This window comes from Diadema antillarum, unplaced genomic scaffold (assembly GCF_040938485.1).
Source record: "Diadema antillarum isolate AM-2024a unplaced genomic scaffold, OU_Dant_1.0 seq00000604_RagTag, whole genome shotgun sequence".
Classification (NCBI taxonomy): Eukaryota; Metazoa; Echinodermata; class Echinoidea; order Diadematoida; family Diadematidae; genus Diadema; species Diadema antillarum.
In genome coordinates, this window is record NW_027271532.1 from 1,964,311 (window position 1) to 1,976,661 (window position 12,351).

Below are 12,351 nucleotides of genomic sequence, written 5' to 3' on the forward strand. Positions count from 1 at the left end.
ACCACATAAATCAAGTCTGTCACAGGTCACAGAACTTCCATGCTCAGCCTGCATATAAGGGCTACTACAGCAGGCAGTACAGTATACAGTGTCACTGTAAACTTAAAATGTTAGAATGTAATTCAGCAGTATTAGTGATATATGAGAATAAGTCTTTCTTAGAAGGAACTGCATCATACTATTTTAGAGACTGTTGAGAAACATGACTCAAACTTACTCATCTGACAGTAAGTTTTGTGTTTATAGAAAATAATAAATGTGCTTTTTCTGTTATGTGCATTATGAGTACATGTGTGTGTTTTGTTTTTTATGGAGCATCTGTACTGTTTGTTTCTACATTTTTCTTTCAGCCTTAAAGGGATCATATAGTTTTGGTTGAGACTTAACTTCAGGTTTTTATCATTTTTTGGTTAGATAGTGAGAAACATTTTATTAAATATGAAAGAGCATGTAATTCCAAGAGGAATTCAATGTTTATTTGATGAAAATTGGTTTTGAAATGGCCGAGATATCCAAAAAGAGTGACCCTAAAGTGTGGGACTCACCTTTTATTACGATCATTTTGTTACCTCCACCAAGGGAGGAGGTTATGTTTTCATTACCATTGGTTTGTGTGTTTGTATGTTTGTTTTCCTCGTGCAAAATAACTCAAAAAGTAGTTTACAGATTTGGATGAAACTGGCAGGAAAGGTTTTGAATGATACAAGTAACAGATGAACAAATTTTGGTAGTGATCTGAGAATTTTGGGGGAATTTATGAAGGATTTTTGATATTTTGGGAGGTAGGGTCAATGAACATGGGAACTTGGGCTGCGCGTATTTGAGGTTTGCATGCGTGCTCTAGTTTCTACTAGGGCGAGGCGCGCCGTGCAGCTGAGGGTTTATGACGTAACAAAGGCTTCTATATTGGGAAATCGGGCGACTTTCAGCACACAATGCTATAAGTAAGGGTAGAAATCACTGAAATCTCTATGGAAGAACAAGATCAGTGGTGGAAATGAGCTGCATGCTTGGCGGAGGTCTGCGCTCTCAGAGTGCTTCTCTAGAATGGTATGCTCTGTAATATTTCATAAGTGTTTTCTTGGTATCTCATCAAAAAAGTTAAAACCCAATTTTAATCTCCACCAATACTGCACCATCCTTTTAATAGTAATAAAGCCCTTGGGAAATTTGAGGGAGTGGATATCAATGCCGACATCTTATTGTAAAAGGGCATTAAGGGAATTCCTTTGTTTTGTTCTACAGGCTGATGCACTGCAGTTCACACAAGCTCATCTCTTCCATTGTGAAACATACTTATACATGTGGAAATACAAACACTACTACCAAAGGTGCAAATATTGGCTACCAGGTATGGATCAATGAAGCTGAACTGTCCCAGTTTGATAATATGCCAGCCTCCCTACCCACACTAGCTACCCCCACAGGGGCTTAGCCTTTTGCAAAGGCAGCTCGCAATGGACTGGCACAAAGCTTGCAGTGGACTCGCGGCTGCACGGACACAGCAGAACCAGTCGCTGAGACTGTACATACACATCCACAAATTATTGCGAGCTGCCTTTGCAAAAGATTACACAGGGCTCCAAATGGGCCATCAGTGTCGCCATCATTTAAAAAAAAAAATTATATTCTACAGTTCTGTTTAATATGTACCGGTACATGTAGTTACAAAGCGACACAATACAGTATGTCCCCAAAAAAATTACAATCGGATTTTCGCATTGAAAACTATCAATATGATTAAACCGTCTAAATATTACTTTAGGGTCTAGCTATATTTTGCAGAAAACCCCATTACAGAGAAATGAGGATTGTTGTAAAGCATGTCATGGGTCTGATTCTTCCAAGTTTAGCACTTGGATGCTCTTGGAACTGCATAATGTGTGAACACAATGGACAGATCTTGGAGGGAAGGGATTCCTGACACGCTCTTCAAAAATCCTCATTTCTCTTTGACCACTGAAGCAAATTGGATGGGGTTTTCTGTAAGATGTGGGTAATAAGTTATAGTTTCATACCCTGAAATTGTTTTGGATTAATTCACTATTTTAAAAGTTATTCTTGCAAAGGTTACTGTTGTAATTTTTGTTGGGACACATCATATAGCTTAGGGGGCCCCTCTTGCAGCCATGTGCACCACTTGGAACATTTTGAATAATGTGCCAAAGAATGCTTACAACTCTTGTACAGTGGACTCCCATTATAATGAAGTCCTTGGGACCGGCAGTTTTCTTTTGTAATATTGAAATTTCGTTATAACCGAACAAATAAACATAAAAAAACATAAAGCTGATATTTTTGCAACCTGAATTTTAATTTGTTTTAACCGTGTTCATTATAACGGGAGTGCACTGCACATTGTATGTACAAGGAAACCCCATTATATCGAGTGAGGTACCACTTTAATGGGGCAAATTTGGCCGTCTCGATTTTCTGTATGTCATTCTATGACAAAGAATTTGATCATAACAAAGTCCCGCTTACAGCAAGGTCGAGTTGAGTGATTCAAGAATAAAAGAAAGCATTTCCATTTGTTCAGATATAACTAGGTGATATTTTCAGATCTGATCCAATCATTCCCTTACAAAATTGCTAACACTGCATGCCAACAAATGCAAGCTTCTGGACCCAGAGAAGACTAATTTCGGTATTTCCACTGCATTTGGGCCACCCATTTCAACATCCCCTTGTCCCCTTGGTCTATGAACGATTCCTTTAGGTTTCATTTCTTAGATCACAGGAGGTAAAGAAGATGCCAAAACAAAAAGTTTACCAGATGGCACACAAAGAACAATACAGTAGCATTCAGTTTCTTTTGATTTTCATCTACTGAACCAGCTGCCAAAATTGAATCAAATGTGAAACCATCAACTTGGGGCTGTCCTGGGACTTCTTGAATGAGGCATAAAAAGATAATGTTGACTGAATCATTTCTTTCCACACTCTCTATCAAACAAACATTGCAAAACATCATAAAATACTGTAGTAATGCTTGGCAAACAGGGAAAAAAACACACATTTAAACACTGCGTATGATAAAGACAACAGGTTTATTCAATATGCTCAACCCACGATCTTACAGTTACAGAAATGAGGGGGTACAATATACAAGTATGACCAACAAACATTTTCTTTTTTTTTTTAATACACAAAACACATTCACTACTTTTTCACACATCAGGCTGCAAACGAATAAGACGCTTGAATAGTAATCTCCTTTCTACCTACTCAAATCGTGATTTTTTTTTTTCTTCTTAAATCCTAACATACTGTACTTCAAGTTTGTTTAAAATTCCACCCAAGCAGCCCCTCAGGACTTGTTGATATGCTCAAAAATGATCTTTAGAAATTGAGCTCTGCGTTAATAGTTCGATCTCTTCTTGACATTATCCAAACTTGAGTCTTCTATAGTTGGCATCAAACACATACAACAATAACTATCTTTCTGTGTAAAGAGAGAAAACAGTGAAGTTTGTATTTTTTTTTTCTCAGTTGCCCATGCTAGGGTGAGAGCATCACTTACTTGACATAATTCAATAATTTTACAATAGGCTAATTATACAATAATATTAAAAAAGTCCCACATTTGTCTATATATACTAGAAAGATTGAAATCTTGCCACGTAATTATGCCATGGCATGTATCCTACATACGGAGACACAGCTCCAAGTGTTCATGTAAATCTTTTTTTTTTTTCTTCTTTTCATTTTTGTTAAGTGCCACTGCAAGAACCAGTCAGAAAGAATTGGGAAATGTATAAAGTCACATCTCCAACCTTCTGCATACAGAATTCCAAGGCATGGTGATTTCCTCCGCATCACACATTGTGAAATGCTACCAATACATGGGGAAAAAAATTCATTACTTTGTTTTACTTTCCTTTCGAATTCATTTCGAATTCATTTCCAGCTTATTGGTGCTCAAATATAACGACAAATCTAGCAAACTACAAATAGCTAAGTAGCCAACATTTTTTTTTTGTATTTTTTTTCTAGTATTTTTGTTGGCAAAAATGGTATACATTAGCAAGAAAAACTGTACATTCCTAGCCGAGTATACAATGAAAAAGGAATGGAAAACCCCCAGGTCGTATAGTACCTATATAGCAAACAACTGTACAAATATATTATACTTTTTAAATTCAGTTTCTTTTGAACATTCATCAATACACAAGGGCTGACTTCAAAGTAAAAACTAACAAAATCCAGTGAGGACAAAGGCCAGAACAAATGAAAGATTGCAATGCCTACTTTTGATGTGGTGGGGGAAAAACAAAACTGCTGACAAGAACACAACTTGAGCTCCTGTATAAAGTTACTAACTTTTCAGAGATGATGCTTATAGTGCACACAGAGGTACAAGCATGTTTGAATAACTGAACCGTTTTATGCTGGTTCTTACTTCCTGTTGGTGATACAGTGACTTAGGAGTACAGGGTACATGTACATTCTGCTCACAGCAAGAATGATGACAACTAAAGCAATGGCCTTACGTAAAAACCTGACTGGCTTGATGAGCAATGGTAGATGACAGGATGCCATCAAGCCCCAGTTTGAAGCCTAACAAACACTTCTTTAAATTGGAAACAGAGCACATCAAAAGTTAACTTACTAGCAAAATAAATAAATACGACCACAATATACCTTGATCTGCTCAGGTTACAACTGCTTTCCCACAGTCAAACATACTATGAGAGGAAATTTGGTCAATTTAGACACATAATTGACATTTCTAATGAGGATCAACTCACAGTCTTGTTGCCATGAAGCACTTATCATCTTCCCTTCTTTCCTTACCTTTTTTTTTTTTTTTTTTTTTTTTTTGGGGGGGGGGGGGAGTCTGTCATCAGGTTTTGCTAACAGGATTTTTCTAAAGTTGTTGTTATTTTATTTTTACTCCCAAGGCTAAATCGGCACTAGTCACAAATACTGCGCACATTTTCTGTGCCGGTAACTTGTGTGATAAGACAATTTCTCATTTTAGAATCAGAAGGAATGGACATTCTCTAGTTAATTTCATCTGAAACTGAAGTTAAATCACTTCAGATTTGTCAGTGGGGGTGGGGAGTCACTCCTTCAGCCCTTCCCATAAAGACTGAGCACTAGAGGAACCCCTTTTCTTTTGTTACTTCATTAGTACAAAACATACACAGGGTGGACCTAATGAATGACTACTCAAAACATGATTCAATGCATTATTAAATGACGCATACATGATCAGATCTCAACATAACTGGAAAGCAGCCACAAGTCTCAAATTACTCTAGATTATTTCCATTGCAAATTGCTGGAAAAAAGAAAATAACAACTCCACAAGTCAGGTTGCAAGATGGATGCTTTTGTTAAGACATGAAGTAGGTTTGACTATATAAACCAATGAAGTATCTTTTGCTTCCTACCTCACTTAGCAAAAGAAATACACACTCGGGATTTGAGGCATGAAATACAATCAATATCACTGCGATATATGCCTGATAGTTAGTAGAAAGAAATTAGTCTTTTTTTTTTTTGAATTAACTCCTGGATAAAGTTTGAGAGATGAAGGTTTTCAAATATCTCATATGCAATGGGTATTGTTATTTAAGGTGAGAGTGCACATAACACTAAAACACCAAGGACAAATTAGCTGTCTTACGCACAAGTTTGATATTCATCACTTTCAAAAGAAAAAAAAGTACAAGGAGGAAACTGAATGCTATGAAACAAGACACATGCAGCTGCAGGTACAACGCGCACACCTGTGGCGCAGGATGTACATTCAGAAGACACGGCATGTCAAAAAGATGCAGAATTGTAACCCAGTGGCAATCATGTCGCAAGGTGGATCCTACATAGTTGCTGGGAGTACATCATTTTATCACAATACCCAGAGCTATTTATTCATCTCACTTGTAGGCATTGTAACCCACTGTGAATTGACACAGAGCCCACTGTGCACCGACAGCATACGGAACATTCAGCTCTTCCTGGTGTCTGCACAGTTTGTGCTGTACTGGACTTGTTGGTGGTAAAAGCTAGCAAAGGCTCCTTTCATACTTATTCCATACATTTTTAGCCAACACCACGAGGTCTTGCTCTGGTGAGCAACTACCAGCTTCCAACAAACCTCTGCACAAGCACTGCATGCAAATGCATAACTCTGCAGGTGGCCGCCAGCCCTCTTGGAGGACTTAGCTGAAGAGTTCAATAGATAACTATCATACCAATAAAATACACCCATCCCAAACACCAGAGCAACATGGCCAACACGCTGTGCGAAAACTCTATACATGCACTTTCTAGTAATTTGATCTTGCAATGACCTCCTGCTGGACACTCGATGCAAAGATTGACACAGAATAGATTAATATATACATGAAACAAAAAATACAGCTCTAGCTGTAGCTCTTGCTTTTTGATTTTGTCTCTATCAGTTTGCTTTAGAGGAACAGGCCACAAAACGTCTGCTGGTAGCTCCCTCTTAAAACAATGTACAAGCGTTACAGTGACGGGAACTCCAACATAACGTATTTGGCATTTATAGTCTCACAAACATCTTGGTTATTTTTTTTCTTTTCTTTAAAATGTTGGACCCCAAATCATTGCACTATTCCATACACAAATATAAAACTGAAACCACAGGAGAGAAAGAAAATGAGCACAGAAACTTTCGACGTAGCCACCTAGAAATGAATGACACTTGCATTATATTGGTTCATTATACACATGCCTACTTAAGGAGAAAAAAAAGAGGAAAAGTCACCAGTTCACGTACAAATACTATACCTAGGTGGTCTGTACAAACACATCCTTTCCATAGCTTTGTAGCTATGCAGCACATTTGAAACATGGCTATTGTGCAAACTTGGAGAGACAGAAAGAGTTACAAAGAACAAAAACAATCTATTTCTTTCTGTTTTCTTCTTCCTGTATGGTGAGGAGGCAATATCAATAGCAAGATACAACATACAAATCAATGCTACTTGGCTGGATAATAATTCATACCAGCTGACAAACATGATTTGATTTTTTTTTCTCCTTTTTAATTCTTACAGTTAATAAGAACTAGTCTACTTTGCAGTACTGGCATGTGCACATATTAGGCACATACAGTTTTTTTTTTTCCCCTCTCTCTCGCTCTTCTCTTTAATCATTGTAAGAATTCAAATATTTACTTGTAACAGGTCAGAATATACACTGTCTATACACAGGGTGGCAATGGCTTTGGATATGCTAATCTCACAAGAGAGACTGCATACAAGACAAGGGCCATGCCTCCAGAAGTTGTTTTTTTTTTAGCATTTTTTTCTCCATTTTTGCCTTCCTTGTTTTTTTGTTTTTGTTTAAATACAGCTGACAGCTACGAACAGTGCATCATAAAGTTAGTGGGTTCCTTTTTTTCTTCTTTATACAAAAGGGAAAACAGAAATGAAAAATGTAGTGGCAGGATGGGAAACTTATATAAACAACAGGCTTCTCCACTGTATGTTAAAACTTCCGATCATACTCAATTTCATTTTATGCAAGTTTCATACACACCCACACATTCACACACGCTCTCACATTCGCGCACACACCACACATGCATGCTAGAAATAAGAAAGAGATATATTGTCAACATCTATGTTATGCCAAACAACACACCCACGTTATGTTTTTCAAGAGCATAATACAGCCCATCCCTTGCTTCAGTCTAAACCAATCAAGACATATGAGAGGAGTCATCTGGACATCAGTCCCTAGCACAGATGCTAGACCACAGATGCGTCACACACCACATTGGAAACAATGCGCTCTATCGACAGCTAGCTGCTGAGGTGAGAAGGGAGAATCCATCACAATACATTTCTTTGTGTGTGTGTGTGTTCCCCTTAGCTGACGTCACATGTAACATGTCTATTATCTACTACATTTATATCGAAAACAATCTAACAAAAGAAGAAACAAGTGTCTTGTTTAAGATCTTGGGGAAAAACAAATGAGATGCAAAACTGCAAGGAATGGGTACCTGTCATCTCTCACAGGTACCTCATCAAGATTATGATTGACTACCAAATCAAGATTACAGTGCTTTCTTTATTTTCTTCCAATTTTCACATCACCTGTTTGACACTACACATAGGTGTTTGGATCATGAAATTCAGAAGCCTGCAGGAGAGAAACTAAATTCCTTTGAAGGTGGTGATACATAGCATTCCAACATTACTTTCTTTAAAAAGTGTTGATTTTTTTTTTCATCATTTTTGCTTTATATTCTCACAATAATCTCCTAGGGTTTGCTTGGTGCTAGTGGCGGTGGAGTCCTGCACGTGTTCTGTTACCCCACCACGGGTCCAACCTCAGTTCCAGACCTTCAGGAAACTGTCCCAAGATCCTGTTGCTACTGCCATACCATCTTCCGTCACACCCAAGCAGCTGACTCTGTTGTCGTGGCCAGCGAGTACACCTGGAACAAAGACAGTATAGAATGTCAGTGGAATTCATAAAGGTTCCTTGTGAACAGACATGAAATCCATATGCAGTGATCTCTTGATTTACATGCAAACTGAACAATGATGGTCTATCAGGGTTGTTTACACCATAGAATCTAGAAAAAGCAACTGTATCAGGATACCTCACTACCAACATTTCACTCAAACTATCAACGTCTAATTTTCTGTATCGCCAGTGCACAGAACACTGTTGTACAGCAATGTCAAAGATGCACAGTGGTTATCTTGGCGGTACTGTCGCTTTCGGTTGCTTACCGCGCATCTACCCGTACACATGCAATCAATGCATGCATGTCATTCATTGCCATCCTTTTCCTTGGCTTGAATTTAGCTTAAAAAGGTTGTTCCGCTTTTCACTTTGACTGATTTGCAGCCATTAGAGCCACTGATCATCACATGAAGCTGCTGTGCACTGGTCAAATATATGATAATAAGCCGAAAAATCTTCAAAAACATCCTTGGATAAAAGACATGGAAAACACTGATTCACAGAAATAAGTGTATTATCTATCTATTACTACTCTCATATTATCACCTGACATTCCTAGATGAAGGTGACAGCTACAATCTAAATTTTAACCATCAACATTCATTGACAAAGCTTTGACTCTTAACCACCCGCCCCCAATCCAATCAACAAATCTACACCTCCTGGGGAGATAAAACACTCCATCAAGGGTTCAAACAGAGCAATACAAGTTTCAGAAGCTCACCAGCTCGCTCGCCCTTCATGGCATCCCACACATTGCAGTTGAAGTCATCATAGCCGGCTAGCAGCAGCCTGCCACTCTTTGAGAATGCAACCGATGTGATGCCACAGATGATGTTGTCATGTGAGTACAGCATGAGTTCTTGGTCAGCACGGATGTCAAAGAGGCGGCAGGTAGCATCGTCTGATCCCGTGGCAAATGCATATCCATTGGGGAAAAACTGAAGAAGAAACAGAGGAAGTCTTTCATGACATTTGGAACAAGTTAAGAGCATGCACATTTCAGATATATGAGTCCCGTGAAAAAAAAAGAAAAAAAAAAAGAAGAGCTTTTCTTTTTCAAGTAATTCCCTGCGATAGTTTTTACACGGTGTGAACACAAGGAGCTGCATGTGCATGTGTCTGTAATGAAATGTATCAATCAGACTGCAGAATATCACAGGTCTATGTGCATAAATTTTTATTCCATTGTTTTCATTCCTACACAGACTATGTCCTTAGTCATACCATCGGACTTCTATCACTCCAAACAGAATTATAGGCATTAAAATATTGCCACATCTGTTTAAATAAATTTCAATGCAAGTTCTCTGCATAGCAGAAAATGAGGGTACTAGATTTAGGATAACACGTCATAGTACATAATCTTTTGTAACAGCATCAAAACCAGAATGACTACAGTTGGGCATATCTTACTTACATCTGACCTTGTGCAAATCACCACAAACAGCTTTGCTGCAAGAACATGAAATTTTAACCAGGTGTTCCTTTAACAGAGCATGGGTCATACAATCTAGAACTGCTTCGTAGCTCCATGGAGACACAATGTCATCTATGACTTCTCAAGGTTTGTCTTTGACTTTCAACAGCTCTCAACAACTGTCACTGGATGAGTGGGGGTCTCTTCTAACCCCCTACTGTAATAAGTCTCTTCCTTTTCCCACCAACTGTGCATCCAATAGAAAACATCTGAAAACCCTGACCTACATTAGTTCTTGCATCACTAATGGTTCACCCTAGTCGAGGCCAACTGTCTCTCTCTCACAAGCTATATATAGCACTGACCCTGCATAATTCTGCCCGAGTGAGAAGAGTGAGAATCAGGTAAAATCATAGATGGAGAACCCAAACCCTAACAAGAGGTCACATTCATCTCTCCTCTCTGTGTAATGACTGTGTATTTAAGACACGAGACCTTCAATGTAAGCTTGAGGTTCTCTACTGATATAAAATTCTGCACAGAATTATATTTGAAAGCAAAATCAAAAGGGGATGGGCATTTATAATTACTCATAAATATAAAACTTGAAGTCATCATTATGGAGAGAAAGAAAAAAAAAACTATCACATCCTGTTTGTTGTGAATAGAACGCCTGCTCTTTGAACATCATTACTGTTACTACAATCAACTCCAATACTGACGCCATCTCCCCAACCAGCCAGCACTTGCCACTGAATGACAACATAGCACAGTGGAAGAGCAATACTAATAAACATGTGAACCCTTCTGAATAATGCAAAACCTTGTTATGGTCACTAAAGAAGCTACCACCTTGCATTTTTAGTTGCCCCCCCCCCCCCCCCCCCCCCCCCCCCCCCCCCCGCTCCTTTGCTATGGCTTCATGTGTAGCTAGAACCTTCTATCATTTGGCAACAGCGAACATTCATTCAACAACCTTGAGGGTTTTTTTGGTGTTTTTTGTTTTGTTTTATATAAATATCATCCGAATGTGACAGCCAGGAAATGTAAAGCAACATGAATCATCTATGCTAAAAACAAACAATGCAAATAGCATTGGAGTGATGTTACTGATCAGGTGGCTATCAATACGCCTGCCTTGTATGCTCAACTTGTGCCAATACACAAGGCTCCGTGGCAAACCAGGAATTCTAACTTCTCACCAGGAAACCACAAACTCTTTACAATCAATCAGGAAGGAAGCTGGCAGAATTCACCCCAAGTTTCCCATTCTCTAGGCCATTCAATGCTACAGCCCCACACAAGGTCACTGAAGTACACTATCTATATATGAATCATGCACACAGTGCATGGTCACTATAACTATTACATATGGTGAGTGCTACACATGTTGACTCTTGCCTCAGCAAAGCACAGGGATGTAACACGGAGAGTGAGAGCTTGCAATAAGGCTATATATCAACTCTTCAGCAAGTCACTGATAGTACAATGCTCCTTTCCAAAATTGTCTCTTAACATGGAACACATCGCAGTGTAATTGCTCAATGAACGTTGTTTACTTCTTGCTTTCTGTTGTTTTTTGTTTTCAAACTTGTCTCTTAATTACCACCTGCGAAGATTTTCTCTTCAAACATATGTCAAAGTAATAGGTGAATAAAAAACATGTTGTTTAGACAACATTTTAACTTTCTCTGCCAGATTCTGGATTTCATAATTTAAACTATTATGTTTCATCTTCATCAAAAAGAGGTGTTAGTTAGGGGCCAAGTATCTTTCGGATTAGGCAAACAAATTGCATTTATTTTGAATTTGCTATGATCGAGGGGGCAAACACTTTTTGATATCTACGTAAAGCTTTGCACCTTTACAAATGGAACATCATCATTGCACCTTTCTGCATTACATCATCAGCACAAATTTTGATCAGGAAAACTGAATGATTAGAGGTTGTCCTAATTTTAGCGCAAACAGTTTACAAAATAACCACGTTGTCATTTTGAATGCCAATGCTGCATTTTTCAAGTTTGCTTAGAATAAAGCTCTACTTATGAAGTGGGAAGTTTCACATTTTCCACTGAAATTAACCCTATATCTGTCACATACGCCGTAGCTAGACTGCTCAGACATTTTGCAGTGCACAGACACAAGATTGTTGATGGCCATTTCTGATTATTATTATTAACATTAATGTGTCATGTTATACATCATTTGAAAGCTTATGGTCTAAACTTTCATTTTCCATAATAATCTGAGTGAGGGCACACTTCAATTTTAAGTAGGACGCCCTCTTATGTCACATAATTATCAATGCAGACTTATTTCTACATGTTACCACCTCATTTTTCCACACAACATGAGCTTGCATCACAAAAAGGTCTCATAGATGTTGTAGAGAATTTATTCAGCTTTCAGATGGTATGATTTTTTCATCAATAGCATCAGTACTTTTCATTTTATGAACAAAAGTCTGT

The 12,351-nt window shown here is 38.2% G+C and overlaps 1 protein-coding gene across 1 annotated transcript in view; it reads right to left on the reverse strand.

Annotated features, from left to right (window-relative positions):
* Positions 1–4,838: 4,838 nt before the first annotated feature.
* The window catches only part of LOC139735880 (guanine nucleotide-binding protein subunit beta), a 65,262-nt gene continuing 57,749 nt past the window's right edge, over positions 4,839–12,351 (reverse strand). The window contains exons 9-10 of the mRNA XM_071646629.1: positions 9,185–9,401; positions 4,839–8,425 (exon numbers count right to left, since the gene is read on the reverse strand). Of these exons, the coding sequence (XP_071502730.1) occupies positions 8,319–8,425; positions 9,185–9,401 (324 nt within the window). The 3' untranslated portion in view covers positions 4,839–8,318. The remainder of the gene's footprint in view (positions 8,426–9,184; positions 9,402–12,351) is intronic.